This window comes from Anopheles arabiensis, chromosome 3 (assembly GCF_016920715.1).
Source record: "Anopheles arabiensis isolate DONGOLA chromosome 3, AaraD3, whole genome shotgun sequence".
NCBI classification, from domain to species: domain Eukaryota; kingdom Metazoa; phylum Arthropoda; class Insecta; order Diptera; family Culicidae; genus Anopheles; species Anopheles arabiensis.
In genome coordinates this window covers 80,216,448-80,233,061 of record NC_053518.1, presented here as the reverse complement: position 1 = coordinate 80,233,061, position 16,614 = coordinate 80,216,448, and the positions used below count along the sequence as shown (strand labels likewise).

Here is a 16,614-nt window from a genome sequence, read left to right as displayed (position 1 = left end):
TTTCTCCATCAACTGTCAAATGAAAAATAGTTTGCAATTCTTCCCAAAGTTTGAAATCACTAAAAATACATCAATAACCGAATTGTCTACATTAATCGCATTAAATAATTGATAATTCCAGCATAATTTTTACGCATCGCATGGGGTGCGAAACTAGATGTCGATTGTCAAACGCTCTTAAATTCGTTAACCGTTGAAAATTTAAATATTTCCCGCCCTTTCATGTCATGCCGATTGCATATCTTAGGCGTATAAGAAACGTTACTTCATGGATGCAGCAACAATTTCTTTATCATGCTTGATTTTATTATCGAAAAATTGATAAAGCGACCGGAAATTCATTATTTGTGTAGATTTATACAAAGCTAATGACTGTACTTTCAAGTAGAAAATGTTGTACTTGAAAAGTATGCACTTTTCATTCTAAAAAGTGTAAAAGAACAGTTGATCGTACATCTTAAATAGAAGGATATGCGATATAACATCACGGAGACTAACGCATTACAATGACTTGCTAAATACGCAGAACATTATCGATCATTTCCGCCCATCTTCACTACAGGAACTGATTTGAGTGTAAAAAATGCAATCTCTAAAAAAACACAAATCCTTTACACCATCAACACTGTGCTGTGCTAACGACAGTAAATGAGGAAATTGTCAGCTCGTTTTGATACCGACACCGACAGCACACTTGGAAGGGGCGGTCAATTGGGGCAAGGTACGATTAATTACTGGACGGACATTTTTTCGGGCCATCGACCAGATTTCCATGCGTCAACGAGTGGTTGGTTGAAAGTTGTGGCTGTTGTTGTTCTGTTTTTGTTGCGGTTAGAACGATGCTAATTATCGGCAGGTCAGTAAACGAGAGGGTATATTTGATCGGACTAGATCATGCACACTGGCCAGTAGTGTTCTAGTGCGCAAACGGTGGTGACTGATCGTAGGACGATTTTTGCATTGCAACATCAGCGTGTTCTAATGTGATAGCGTCGCTCGATCGCAGTGTTTGATTGAAAAAAAGCCAGAAAACACGGAGTAAAGTGGCAATTAAAAAGTGTTTTGAAAAGGTATTTTGGAAATAGTATATTTTAATTAAAGGGATGAAGAATGTTAGAATTGGTTAAAACAGCATACTAAACACACAAAAATCGCTTACATTGTGAAGAATGGTTGTGAATTGTGCATCGTGCCGCTGCTAAAATGGTGCAAAATAAAGTGATTTTAAGTGAATGTTTGCCAAACAATGTAACAACCTGTTTCCAATACATGAGAAAGAAGTGACAGCAAATACAGGAAACAGTTTCAGGTGATCTGGTTGATCAAGTTTCACAAAGAAGTTGTGAAAGGGTGTTTTGAGCATAATGCAAAACATTTTTGGCGTATTTGGCGTATGTAACAACAAAGAAATCAAAGAAGGCGAATGTTTAATCCTCTAGCAATGCTAGTTGGACCGGGCTGTGACCTTGATCTTGGATCTCAATAGGATAAAGAAGCGAAGGTTGCTTGAGGTTTGCAGGAATCATGTTGTGCTTTGCTAAGTATTTGTATAGGGTTTTATTGAGTTGGCAGCTTTTGTAATTAAAATTATTCTTTTGAAGCTGGACAACAGTATCATTGTAAAAATATTTTATTTTATTTACTCAGGGATATGCAACAGTGTCTAATTGATCAACAGTTTATTTTTGTTTTATTTTGAACAAAATTGCTGCTGCAGTTACCTTAAAAATAGTCGAGATATAAAAAAAAAACAGTTTTAAATTCAAATGTTTATTTAAAATTGATGTTCAAGACCTGATTTATGTATATGGTAGGTAGGTTTACAGATCTGTTCTTTGTATTCAAATGACTTCTTCCTTACACGATTCACCATTCCCCCAACCTTCACCTTAGGCACCAGTTCAACTGCGCATCATAAAAACAAACAAAGCATTTGCCCCGGAAGGTCACACCAGAAATACATTGTCAAATGAGTCGCAAGCTTGACACTTTGCATGATTTTATGCGTACAGAGCAAAATGACACACTCAATGCCCACCTTACTACGGTTAGAGGTCAATCTCGTTAGAGAAATACGGATCAAGTAGTAGATCTTGAAACAAAACCCGAAAGTGCACCGGTTTATTGAAAACTGTTCCACCGAAACCGTACACCGATCGGGTTTTTATTTGATTTTGTTGTTTCTTGTTCCTTTTTTGCATACAAAGCGGGTTCAATGTTGTTTCTAGCTTGGTTAGGTTGATTGTTTTTCCTTCTCTATGGCTCCAAGCGTGTGAGTTTGTGTTTGTGTGAACATTGAGTGGTGAAAAATGCAACGAACAGCTCGTCACGATCCATTGCCTCACGCGCGGCACACGCGAGCTGCAAAGCCAAACTACCTTGTGCGAAAAAAAAGGGAAGCTGTGGTGGGTAGAAGAGATCGATCTGGAGCTTACGATTGCTGGACGGCTCAAGAGCGATCAGTAGCACTGGAAGCTTGGTGCTGATCACTACCCACAATAGTGCGAATAGTTTCGGTGTTCGGTGTTCTTTTTTTTTGGAACGGAGGCGGAACCCTTTAATGGGGTGAAGTGTTGACTTATTAGCCAGAATGCATTACTGGTTTTGCCGTTACAAATAGTTTAAATGTGCGTGTGTTTGAAACCAGATTGAAAGCATAAGAGTGATTCTTATACACAGCTTAGTGAGATGTTTCATGTGAGGTGTGTTATAAAAGAAAAATGAAAATGATACTTATAATTCTAATCGTAAGCAACAAAGCTCGTGGTAAAGTGTGGTGTAATAGCGTTCAAGGTCGTGTTTAAGCCACCGGATCAAACGGTTGACATTGGCGTTGGTGCATGCTTTCGAGCAATTTTCCAAATCGAAAGATTTAAGTAAAATGCACACCCGTTTGTTGCACATTGCAGCCATTCAGGGGGAAAGAAAACAAATCAATCGTATCAATCGTATCAAAATCAATCGTAAACACGCTCAGCGCCGCAGCCCTGCCTAATGAGAGCAGGGTCTCGCGTTTCATTAGCGTTCAACTTGAAATGTGGTGGGTAAAAGTGTGTGTGAGAGAGAGTTTGTTTTAGTGAAAACGAAATCAAAAACAGAGTGTTCCAGACTAAAGTGTTGCCGAAAATGAAATGATTAGATTAATTTAGGATGAAATGGAATCACTCGTGCAGCAATCATAACGTAATGATGAAACGCTCAGAAAGGGATTAGGCGGTGATCTGATGAAAACGCTGTTAAAAGTGTTAGTGAATCGTGCATAGTAGTGATACAAGATGCGCTAGAGCTCACCTCGTTTGCTGATTCCAAAATTGCCTACATCCAAGGGCTTTCACACACGGAATTCCGCGTTTCCGATTCTCTCCCTCTCTCGAACGTTTCGAAGGTTGACGTTTAATAATCAAACGGCCTTCGCATCGAAGCTCATCACCTTAGCAGCAGCCTAATAAAATTAAATAATAAAACTGAATGACTGTGCCCGTTTTTGTAAGGTTTCTCAATTTTGAAGCTCACAATGGGACCTGGAACAATTGCTTCTTTATGTAAATCCCTCTCAACTTCCGTCATTGTAGCCGCCAATATGTGTTATCCTTGTTCACACTCAAACCCTATTAGAGATACCAATCGGTACGTCACTGTAAAGCTTTTAAGCAGTAAAACCTGGCTTTGCAAGGAAAGGGTGTCCTTCAGCGCAAGGTATGCAAATGTTTTTATCCCGCTTGTTTGGTTTGGTTTCAAGTAGATCGACTCCTTTTACGGCGACACGGGTTTGACATTTTTCACCATGGAAAAAACGCGAAACAATGTACCCACTTTGCTTGGCTATTATTTGATAGTTGAGACTATGTGCGTGTAAAGATCGGCAGACAAACAAGCGAACGACACTGTCGTGCAGTCACATTTCACTCACTCATTAATAATAGCAATGGCAGAGGAAGGCAGCGACAGAGATGATAAGGGTGCAAGGGTGCGACCGAGTGTCGTTTGGTTGCCAAATATGTGCTCCGCAACACTCGGTCGCACTTTCGAAGGTTCGTCGCTTACGCGTCCCAAGCCGCGTCGGTCGTTGAAGTCTTGCGTTTTGCGTTTTGCTTTAAAAAGGCGAGGAAAAAAAGGTGAAGGAGAACAGAAACGATTCACCCATGCGGCCGGCATACCCCCTGGCACCGGGGACATTCTGATTGACGTGTTGTTCCGGATGTTGAGGATCGGCGTTTGGTAAATATTTGAAGAGCGATGGAACCGGCATTGTGGTTGCTCGTGCGTCTTTGTGTGTGTTTGTGTGTGCTGAGAGTAATTTCGCTTTCGTTGCTGCGAAAGTACGCACGTCGGTTGGAATGCGCGTGAGGTGGATGTTTGCATACCATTAATGAAGTTGTTTGAGGATTGCGTCGCAGAAGAGTGGCACATGGCATGGGACATCGGAAGAAAAAGAAAAAAATCAATAACACAAGCGAGAAGGAAATAGATAATTTCACTTAACCTTTGTTGTGGGGCACGTGTGGTTTGGAGCTGCGCGATATGTTTGCGAAACTCGTGACAGGGTGTAATGCGTGTTTGATGGATGGTATGAAGACCGTAAACGGATCTCAAGAATGCTCGATTGTATAATTGTGTAAATAAAGTTAAGTAATAAGTAGCTTCCGTTCCTAATCGATTGTAAGTTTCTGTTTGCATGCGTTTGAATCAATGAGCCATAACGTTGCATGAAACGCATCATTTTTACATTAAACATTAGCAAATAAATTTGTTGTTAATGGTGATTGGACTGAAGATCGCGACAGAACATGTTAAGCTATCTGGTATCAATTTATTAAACGCTATAAACGCTATAAACGCTATATACTTAAATTTCTTCTCACCTGACATCTCCATCGTACTTGAACAGATCTCATTTCAATGTCGAAAAACGTGCGTACAATACTTGTTGAAGATGCTCCACTGCTCTTGAGATCTAACGCACCATTGTATGTTAATCGTATCCGACAAGCTTCCCAACCCGAACCGTTTTTGCAGTGTAGCACACTTTAACCTCATTAAAAGGTGTGCTTTTAAATCGGTTGCTCTCCCTCGCACAACGCTCAGTGTCAATGTCATGATTTTCTCCCTGCCGGGGCGGTCAAAGCGAGAAAACCACAAACACAAATACAAGCGCCGAAACGAGAGGATTAATACAGACTTCGAAATGCAATTCAACTGGAGTCTAGCCATTAGCAAATACCAGCAACGCTGTTTAAATTGCGTAAACAATAAACACCGTGAACGTTTCCCTTCCTCGGGGATTGAAAACGGGGGGAGATGGGTTTATGTTGCTCTATCTCTTGCACATGCAAGACGAGCGCGGGCATAAATATTTTGGATTTTAAGCGTCGGCAATTGTACGCGCAAGGTGCGTGTTCGTTGTGCCGGGCACGTTCTACAGAGGTTGCGCCATACGCAAAGAAAAGGGTATTTTTGGGGCGAAAAAGAAGGTATCGGAAAGGAGGTCATCCTAGTTACAGGGATGCGTTGGCGGCACGTTAATGTAAGTAATAAAACTTACGTTTTTGCGCGAAATTTAAATGCTGTTATGTGGTTGGCACTCCGTGAATGAGGTTGGATGTTTTGGTTCATTTTGTAGTTTGCTTTATTCCATGACATCGTATAAATATTCTTTTTTTTATTCAGAAAGAACAGCTTTGGCCGTATTGCTTATATATAAATATTCTTAAAACAGACCAATGTAGGCTTTTTTTGATTGATCTGTTCGTGTTTTATTTTTACTTTTATTAGTTTTGCTGTATCTGGAAGATTTATATATTTGGAGTATGAGTTCTGTGAGACAAGATAAAGGTTATTAATTTATTTTTACATTCAAGCTAACATATATCTTGAAAATGAACACAATAAAAGTATGTTTAGCACATTTTTAAGCAAAGCAGCATATGTTGGGAGCATATGTTTCACTTGAGATTGGGTTGAGTTTGCAGCTTTGAAGCAATGATTGAGAATCGAATGGACTCAAAACCAGCCCTTCCCCATGGAATTGCTGAGTTTCACGTTCGTTAAGTTCCGTTCTCTAGCCTTCACCTGTTGGTTGCATTTGCGCCAAACATAAATTAAACAGCGAGCTGCGAGAAAAGCAAGAAAAACAACCATCCGATCTACACCACTTAATCCTGTACAGGAATGTTGCATGTTTGTCATTCGAAAGCAACATTTCGTTGCAGCTCTCAATTGGAATGCAATCTGAGGCGTTTGATTACTGCTCGTGACGCAGTGGCCCAATCGTATACGAATGATTAATGCGAGCTTGGTGGTGCATGCCTATGCGAATGCTATTTAACACAGTGAATAGAAGGGAAGTGTTGTTGATGTTGACTTCTGTTTAAATGCATGAAACGGAACCATTGTGCAAATGAGTGTAACCCGTTGAGTGTCAAATTCGCTGGTCAAAAGACAAATTAATTTCGATTTAGGAGTTGTGTCTGAGTGTGTGTCTGCTGTGCAGAAGAAAAGATACAGAGACACACGATAGAAAGTGGTACGCAAGCATGCTGCATTGGGTCACACACATTAGCTGGCGCAAAAGGGGGGTGTTGCAATGGTGCTGCTGCTGCTGCTGCTGCTGCTCACTTCAATTAGTGTTTGCACACTGTCTCCGTCACTGACCCTGGTCCGGATCGAGATCGATTGATCGCAGGGTGGGTCCATGCGAAAACTCGTCGAACAGGTCGCCAACACGATGTCGATTTGCGATGAAAAGGTTTGAAATTTTGCACCATTAACTCAGACCAGGGGAGCACAAGACTCTTTGGCCGCCTGGCTGATTCTGAATCTCTCCGGGAGCGTTGCGTGTGTCGGAGCGCGGAGGAAGGAACCAGAGCAAAAGCCGTACCGAAGGGCACCGCGTGTGATGGTTGGGCGTCGAACGTGATGTAAAAATATCCGCAAAACCTTCTCGTGCAGCAACGACAACGACCACATGTTGCCAGCAGGTAATGGGAGAGAAGGTTGTGTTAGAAGCGAACGCGGCCTGCCCCGACGCTATCTTCAATGGGTCAAGGTGGTCCGATTGGGTGGTGGTTGCGGTTTTTCTCACCGGTGTTTCGCGCCGGTTGTAAAGCTCGGACGGGTACAGATGCTCGCATGAAGCAGATGCAGTGGATCGGGAAGAGCCACTGGAGCGTATTCATTTGCATGTGCGTGCTGTGGCAATAGGCGAAGCAATGTGCTACGACGATAAAGCACAGGTTGCCGAGCGGTATCGAGTTGTAATTGAATACCCGAACCCTTTTGCCGTGTCTTGGATTAGAAGATTGCTTTTTTTGGGAAAGAGCAATTGCGGTTGCTTTATGACACACGTCCGAGAAGCGACAGCGAGAGACAGACATTAAACTACATTGTTGTGAAGTCAATCACGTCGGTCGGTAGGTTCGGTAGGTTCAAGGCTGCCACTCTAGATTTGATGTAGTTGGTTGAACCGTCGGTCAATGCACGGCGCAGCATCTAAATGACTCAGCAACGGTAGTTAATGGCTCTGTAGCTCATTTGTATCCGTTTTTCTGCCACTTTTTTGGTCAACAGATAAAGATAATTGCTGTTCCTCGTACATCACGTTCAGTAGCATCATAATTAGAATGTTTACGTACAAGACGTATGCTACATCTGAAAAAAAAAAATAAAGTGAATCACAGTACCATAGAGGCCATTAGGTACCATATGAAGGACGATTGACTGACAAGCATTAATACCTATAAATTGTCAATTATTCGAATCATATACATTACATTTCATATGAATTGAAATGTTTAAACTACAAACAAACAATAAAAGAAGTTTAGTTTGTGCATTGTCGTGCCTCAAGCCTTTACACAACATATTCTAAAGATATAAATCAAATTCAGACAATTTTAAGGACTAGACGCTTGAGATGAAATTACTAAACATATGTTTTAATGGTTTAATCCCATATTTTTTTGGGGTTGTTGATTTATTCACGGACGAAGACATGCGTGCAGGCAAGTTTTTAAGATCTACCTTGATCTACCTTTGCGACAAAATTGTTAGAGTAGAGCTTTTGCAGCATGTAACACCACATAATTTCGATGAGACGTAGCTGGGGGATGTTGGATGCGATTGTGGACTTGGGAGTCATATCGAAATTCCGCCAAAATTTGCCTAAAATGAATGCATTGAGTTTTGGCACCATTGCTTTCCACTGAGAAGTCAGAGGTCACGATTTATGGTTCCTGATATGTTTCCCAGGTACTATTTCACTGTTTGGCTAGTTGCTTCGACCTCCCAGGCAAGGAGAACGCAGCAATGAAGCGAAATTTCCATGGATCTTCATTTTGAGCATCATTTAGAGCTTCTAGTCGCCTAGGATCGTCGGGTATTTGGAACTTGGTTTCTTTCGATGCCTTGAATGTTGTTTAAGACGATACGAGGTGTCGTTCTTTAATCGCACATGCTTCTAAACGAAGTTGCTACATATTTCCACAATGGCCATCACGGTTATAGTTTGACTGATAGAGGTGACAAATTTTGTCTACTGACTCATGGGATACTATTATTGACTAATGACCATTCTCATAATTGGTTTACCTCATTCAAAAACGGGAAGGAAGGAATATCCGTCAAGATTTCGAAAGCCTGAACAAGACTTAATGACCACGTAGGTCGTTACGCCAAAAAGAAGTAGATTGTGCAGGTTTGTGCTGCGAATGTGGTCAAATATTCAAAACATTATGAATGGTGAATCTTCACATACAAAAATACTATTAGATTCAACAGTTGAATATATTGAATATTAGAATAACAATTGCATGCGTTTATTGTTTGATTCTTTCCTTCAGATTCAGAAAGCGATCTATTTTATTTATTATTCAGAAAGAAGAGAAAGCGATCTAAACGTAGCTGAAAACGATTAAGACGTAGTTGAAAACGGTTCAGATGTAGTTGACTGCTATCCAAGGTCATGGATTGCGATTCATAGCTACCGGATAAAGAAACTAAAGAAAAGTGAGAACAGGTGTATTTTGTTGCATACTTCGTACTTAAAAACATGAAGAAAAATGTGACATGATAAACTAAATCTTAGTTAACTCTTTATTAATTAACTTTCATAATTGCTGCTTGCTTGACTCTAATACCAATAATTAAAGATAGTTTCTACCTGTCCATCAAATTCGCATGTACGCTCTAATGAGCTCTAATGTGCAGTATAAAAGTTGTATGTGTGTTTGTGTGTTTTTCAAAAATAAAAACCAGCTTGATCGACTCCCCAGCAGGCTCAAACTTCATTAACGTACGTCATTAAAGATCTTTTTAACACCCCGTTGAGTCGATTGTTTAGCAGCAGGTAGCAGCGGTTCGGTTTTAGTGCTTGATCAAATGAGATCGTAAATTAAAATGATAATTTCCTGCACAAAAAGTCTCCAAATCCTGTTTTGTTACAGTTTTTCGACCTTTTTTGTTTGTGATCATGGTTAGCTTTCCCGATCACCCCGATCGCTCTGTTCGCTTACCTTGAACTTGAACTTGTTCGGAAATAGGTTGCGAACGGGGAATGCTAAACGTAAGCAAAACGCAAACAAAACGGTTCCACAATTTCTCAACAACCACCCTCGAGCTGAACAGCGGTGGGCGCTGGGTGGTAAGGAAAATTAACACTTAATAGCTTTCCGCACCGTTGTGCTACCGACAACAATACAACACAACCCTTTTTCCGTGCCGCTAACAAGCACGCAGCGGAAGTATATTGCGTTTGCTGTCGGCTACAAGACATTTGTGAATGAAACCATTAGCTTAGACGAGAAAGCCTTTCCTTTGCAGGTTGAGTAAGTAGCTTGGTTGATGAACAAGAGAAAAAGGGAAACCATTTGAAACAAACCAACTCTCGTAGACCAGTTTTTCATAGCACACTTACTTGCGGTTGCACCAGCGGTTACGATTACGAGAGCGGAATTATCGATTCGAGATTGTGCCGTGCGCCGGTCACGATCACGCTTGGGCCATTCGGTACCTTTCCTTCCCTTTCCAAAACACGCTATTCATTTCATTTGTGTACGGTACGGTGCGTCCGATGGTGCCGGCTGGCTGGAAGGGTAAGCTGCAGTATATTTATTGCACACATGATTCGGATGAAGTAATTGCTATCTTTAGCACCTAATTCGGTCAACGTATCAAGGTCGGGAGTTTTTGTTTGTCTCAGTGTATAATGCTTTATGCACGGGGAATGCACAAATAGTATGTTACAAAATTATTGTTTGCATAACGATAATCGGACCATCGGTCCGAGGAACAACGGAGGCAAAGCGGCACCAGCATGCATTATGATTATTGAATTACCTTCTTTCTCTGTTTCGCATTCGCCCCGTTGGAGAGTTAAAGAGATTTCTGTTTGTGTTAGTTTAAAATCAATTGTATAGAATTGTTTATAAGTAAGTTTGCAGTATTAATCGGGAAGTTTTGGAAATTTGTAACATAACTTTGGGATCTTCATCGCTTGATGTTATATGAAAATCTAAGGGATGATAACGTGAGTCGTAAAAAAATCGTGAATAAAAAAGAATAAAAATTTTGAAGTCTAGCAAAACAAAATCTTCACAAAAATAAAGCAAAAATGATCGGCAAATAATATACTTCAAAACATTTGTGAAAAAGTTAAACCAAATCTGGTCCTTGTGATTTACACCACTCTCGCACCCAGGTGAATCAACATCGGAGAAACCAGCAAGAGAATGGCCAGCATATGACGTAGAAGCTCGTTTAGTCACTTTTACAAATGACTAAGTGTGACAATATTCGGCTTTTCTCTCCGTGACCAAGATCCGGCTCTGGCATCTTTTCTTTCTCAGCAAAAGCTTCCAGCACAGATTCAGTGGACAGTGCGCTCTCTTATCGAATCTACACAATTTATCAGATTTAGTTTAGTGCAAACTTCTTCATTATCCTTAGATATCGGGGTACAGTGACACGAGATGATTCTGCGATGTTCGTTGGCGTGCCTGCTAGTGCTTTTCCTCCTACCGGCGACGTATGGTGGCCGGACGACGATCCGGCAAACTCGTCACGTTGACGTTACCGACCAGCGGACACTGCTGGACAGTGCCGGGATGCGGCCGATGTTTCACTTTCTGCGCACGTGGATGTTCAACATCGTGGGACGGACGGGACAGCGCACGAGCGGGTCCTTTCTGCAGCAGCGCATTCCACCCGAGGTGCCATTTCCGTGCAACGTCACGCTGGGCCGTAGTGCCAAGGTGCCGACGAGTGTACATAAGCTAAGGCCAGGTAAATATAGTTCGTTGGATGATGATAATAGATCATGATGTAGGATGTAATAATTGATATTTGTTTAAAAAACAAAGTTTTAGGTTACTTTATTTATCTTGCTTTATTCATTTTAGAAACAATTCTTTTGATTCTTTTAATTATTGTAGGGTTCCCGCTCAATTTACTTTGACATACATTTGATTCTTTGACTTAGAAATTGATATCAATAATAAATTAGATATTTTTTATGATATTAAACAATTAAAACAACATTATTTCTCATAAAACCCAATATTCTTTCTCGCAGGAGACATCAACGTCATTGCAGCCATGGGCGACTCGCTGACCGCTGCCACCGGTGCAGCCGCGTCCGGCTTCATCGATCTGTACCAGGAAAATCGTGGCCTTGCGTGGAGCATCGGTGGCCAGTGGAACTGGCGCAACGTCACTACCCTACCGAACATACTGAAGGTGTTTAACCCGAAGGTAAGCCAGAAAAAAACCGGGTCAAAAAGGTTTCCTCGAGTGCTGCTTTCAACTAGTGTCGGAAAGCTTTCAAGATCCTCTGAAGACACAGACGCTTGCTGTCTTATTAAGTTTCGATTGCGCCGCCTGTTTTACATCAAACACGGAGCGCATGAGGACGAGCGGATGAGCCAGAAGAGGACCTAAGCAGATTGCACTACGGTGATGCAAATTTAGGAAAGCAAGTGAAGCGCAAGTGCAACTGAAGATGTTGTAAAGCGGCTGGGTACTTAAGGGGGGGCTTGGAGTTTAATGATGAGCACATTGAGCTATCTTGGGAAATGGTTAGGTGTTTGAAAAATTGACCTTGTTTTCCATACAAAACTATACAGTTTTCTACGTTGTCTTAAGACATCTCAAGGAAAGCATCTGATGATTGTATAGAGATGAATAGGACCAGTATACAAATATGCAATACCATCTTGCATCATCACATTGTACCGGCAAAAAAACCTTTACTTGAATCGAAGGGAAATTAGTCTCTTATTGCCGTCCCAAAAGCGGACCTCGCCTTCCTGTGGGAACGTTACTAAAACTTACGTGACGGCCATTATTGGCATAACTTTCTGGCATGTGACCCTTCATTGTGCGTCACAATTGCTTACTTCCTCTAACAAGAAGCAACGTAATTGAATTAAAGGTTGTTAATTGAGCACGATTAGGTGTTAGTCCAACCCTTTAGCTAATCGCAGGCCCGGGTCATACGCATCTAGGTAACGCTTCCCGGGCAAACTCCTGGGACGATGCGTAAGTGTGGCGCGCTTTTCATCTTGCTAGCGTGTCTCTAGCGACCTCCGGTCAATGGTCTTGCCGCTGACCCATGATTGAACTGAACTTTGCCATTTTTCCACGGCAACTCGGCAACTCTCGAGCGCCATCGGTTCGATGTAAACAACAGCACACGCCGGGGTGCAATTGGGAGGCTTTCTTTCGGTCGGCTGCTGGCTAGTACCGTTATGCGTCAAACAATTGCGGCCTTATTATGTTTGTAAGGGCCTTGCGCATGAAGGCTGATGTGATGTAACGCTGCTGCTCATCCTAATGACACAGTGACCGGGAAAAATAGCCGCATGCGTTCCTGGATAGGTGGTGCTCTGGTTGATCCTATGATGCAAACACAAAGATGAAAACGAATGGCTTTGAAGACAAAGGTGACCGTTGCATATGCAGTTTAGGTAATGGGTTTATACTCGACTGGAAGAATATACTGAAAAGACAAGTCAAAAGTAAGTGTAAACTAACGAGATCTGAAATATTATTCTTATAATCTTACTCTACCTTTGTTGGTTCAAGACTCCTTCTAAAGATGAGATAATGTTATGTTAAGACATTTTATGCATTTAATATTTTTGTAATAATTCTTCCTAATTCTTACTAATTGCAACGATATTTTGATTCATAATCCAGACAGTTTTGAGCTCATGTTTCAAAATTACGGACGTTTTGATTCAAAGTTTGAAAAGCATTAAAGCCTTTCCTCTACAATTTCCCCATTCACATACATACTAAATTTTGTTTTTAGTTGTTAACGTATTTTATGGTCCGAACATTCAATTCTGAGTTCCGGAGTCTTTCTAGACTAAACGTTGGAGACTAGGGTGTCAGAGTCCTCCAAAACTTCTGTCGGTGAAGGAGGACACCGACATCCAGAATCAAGTCTCCAGAGCCTAAAACAAGTTAAAAACTAAAAAGGTATAGTGTGAGTGTGAATTTGAGGATTATAGACAACATTTTGTGGCTGTCCGGAATTCGATTCAAAACATTCGTAAATTGACCCATGAGCGTGAAACTGTCCGAAATATCAATCAAAATATCGTTGCAATTTTATGATATTTTGCAATATTTCGACTAAAATTGTTGGAAATCTTATAGTGTAATAATGTGACATTGTCTACAGCATGATAAAGTGAAATTAATAGACCATATGCTCAAGAAAGCGTATTTTTGATCACGATAGATTATTAGCACGATAGATCCGTTGTAGGATAGCATTCATCGGTTCATACATTTTCTTATTCTTGTCAGTGTTCGAATCGTAATTTTGTTTAACCTGTTATTGATGATAATGCTGTTTTTCATGCCGATCCATGCTATCTTTGCTAAAGTTCAAAAAGACCACAGAGGACAGACAAATATCTGGTTAAACATAGAATTATCATATTTGCAATCGATCATCACCTGAAACATTTCCGCACTTAGTACTGCTTGTCTGGAAGCATCTGTTTCACTAATACCGGTCTTTTCATACCGTCCGCTCGTACCTGCAGCTCGTCGGCTACTCGCTCGGCGATGCGTACCCGTTCCATCGGGACTCCCAGTTCAACATGGCCGAGATTGGGGCCGTTTCGTACGACATCCCGTACATGGCGCGTGCGATGGTGCAGCGCATACGGCGGGACCCGCGCGTCGACTGGAAGCGCGACTGGAAGCTGGTCACGATAGCGATCGGTGGCAACGACATCTGCTCGTTCGTGTGCACGATGCGCTACCCGGAGCAGCTGCCGGCAAAGCACCGGTTGCGGCTCCAGCGCACGCTGCGCTATCTGCGCGACAGCATGCCCCGCACGTTCGTCAACCTGGTGTCGGTGCCGAGCGTGGCGAAGGTGGTGATGCTGCAGCGCAAACCGTTCGCCTGCGAGTCACTGCACCACGGCGAGTGCTCCTGCTGGATCGGGAAGCTGTACAATCAGAGCGAAGCGTCGCGGGACCGCTGGGCAAGGATACAGGACGAGTACATCCGGGTGGAGAAGGAGGTTGCCGAGTCACGGGAGTTCCGGGGGCTGGACGAGTTTGCGGTCGTCTATCAACCATGGTCGCTGAACGTGACGGTAAGAGGAGCTTGAGAAGGGGCTTCTTTTGCTCGGCTAATATATTCTTTTTCTTATTTTCTTCAGATGAAAATGAATGGGAAGGACATTGATTACTCGCTTCTCTCGTATGATTGTTTTCATATGAGCCAGAAAGGAAACGCGTAAGTATTGAGTGATATTTTACTTAGGTTGCTTTCGTGTTATTTTTCTCAACTTTGCGTTTTTGAAGCTATTTCTTTTTGTTGATTGAGTAATTCTGTGTTATGTTGTGACTTTTTTTATTTGTATTTGATGTTTTAGACGCAATTTAATATTCATTTCTCTTTGCTTCTCATTTATTTGACTATTTTATAGAATTACCTTTTGCATTTTTAAAATTTATTTTAAATTTAAACTTTTTGTATGCTCTGTGTTCTTACATTTACATATCTCATCGTTTAATATTTGGTCTTAGATTTTAAATTTAGAAATTTTGAGAATTTTGTTTGTTTGTTTGTCGGGTGTAATTATTTATCTTCATTAACTTCTACATGTTTTTCGATGTAACAAACACTTCGATTTATTTACATTTTATTACCACAGCTGTCGCAGCCCTTTTTCTGTATGTTGGTAATCAGATTGTATGTATTGGTTTTTATCTGCTTTCACTCAGCTTCGCCGGTACCGCGCTGTGGAACAACATGCTCGAGCCCGTGGGGAAGAAAACTCCCAACTGGCGGCCCCTCTTGAAAAACTTCAAATGCCCCACCAAAGAGTCGCCTTACCTAATCACGTACGATAACAGTGGCCACAGCTAGCGGCCACTACGGGGAAAGCAGGATTCTACGCTAGAGAGCGCTGGAGAACCTAGCGAGGCGGATGTGAATATGTGTTTCTGTCTGTGCCAGCGAGTCAAATCGAAACGTTGTGATGCTTAATTTATTTTCTTCTTTACGTGTAAAGCCCAAACCAATCCTTGTGCGTACCGGAGGCAGCGTGCGTTTTTAGTGTTTAAAGTGTTAGTAGCGAATGGCCTTAAAGTCCTTTCTTGCCAGAGGATAGAACCAGTACGATCTCTTCAGCAATCGATTTCAGTGCAGTTTAGTAGCGAATTATTAATAATTGTAGGATCAGGTTCCATGAAGCGATCTTCAGTGCAAGAAGCACAGCACAAATAAATGGTGCAATAAAATCGAAACCATGTCAGTAGTACACGGTGGAAGAAAACAATAAAAAAACCAAAATAAAATGAAAACAAATTGTTCAATCAAACAGATTCACACCAAGTACCCATCTGCGCGGCGATAATTGTGATAAGTGTGATATGGTGGCGTTGCTGCCTGCTTGCGTTGGCAAATCAAGATCTGTTGCATAATGAAGCTGAGCCACGGGTGACGCACGGTATGATTATGATGCACGGTGAAGGATGCATTTCATGGAGATTTGAGAAACAAAAAAACACACCGAAAGAAAGACAAAAATGAACTCCTCTTCACTCAATTACTTTGCAGCGTCGGCTTTTTCGAGGTTGTGTTGAGTGGATTGTTTCGTTTGCATTTGGGGTTTGCTGGTGAGGGGTTTTGGCTTCCATCTTTCTTGCAGTGGTATACACACTATGAGCTGGGTTCGTTGAGGTTCATTGGCGAATTTCGGATTCTGTTGGTTGAGCAAGCGCGTTCGGAGTGTTAACCGGAGTGTTGCACGCTTTATTTGCACATTGTCTCGACGAAGATGTGTTGTCACACAGCACACAGCAGTTCGTGAATGGCATAGCATTTGGCGCGTCCCATATCGGATCCCGAAGGGAAGTTTCGATTGTTTAACGCGTGCATAACATGTATGCATTCCCTTTTTTTGCATTGGCGCTGCTTTTGGAAAGCAATTTGTGCAGACTGGACTGGTGTGACATTTTATGCCTAGCAGAGAATAAACAATGCAATGCAAGGAGGTAATTAATGCGTGCTGCTTAACCATTGAACAACTATGTGTGCGTTTAAATGGTCATGCAAATCATGAAATAATAAAGCGCCGAGGATGGTTC

General features: G+C 41.7%; 1 protein-coding gene across 2 annotated transcripts; it reads left to right on the top strand.

The window, feature by feature from the left end:
- Positions 1–927: 927 nt before the first annotated feature.
- LOC120904103 (phospholipase B1, membrane-associated-like) lies at positions 928–16,345 on the top strand. Of its 2 annotated transcripts, none has more exons than XM_040313863.1 (6): positions 928–1,070; positions 10,942–11,277; positions 11,567–11,745; positions 14,052–14,612; positions 14,679–14,755; positions 15,247–16,345. In XM_040313863.1, the coding sequence occupies exons 2-6, from the start codon at positions 10,965–10,967 to the stop codon at positions 15,389–15,391; spliced, it is 1,275 nt and encodes a 424-aa protein (XP_040169797.1). In that variant the 5' UTR covers positions 928–1,070; positions 10,942–10,964; the 3' UTR covers positions 15,392–16,345. The 2 variants fall into 2 exon arrangements, with proteins under 2 accessions (XP_040169797.1, XP_040169796.1); XM_040313862.1 differs by lacking the exon at positions 928–1,070 and adding an exon at positions 2,429–2,702 and having other exon boundaries at positions 15,247–16,344.
- The last annotated feature ends 269 nt before the right edge of the window (positions 16,346–16,614 follow it).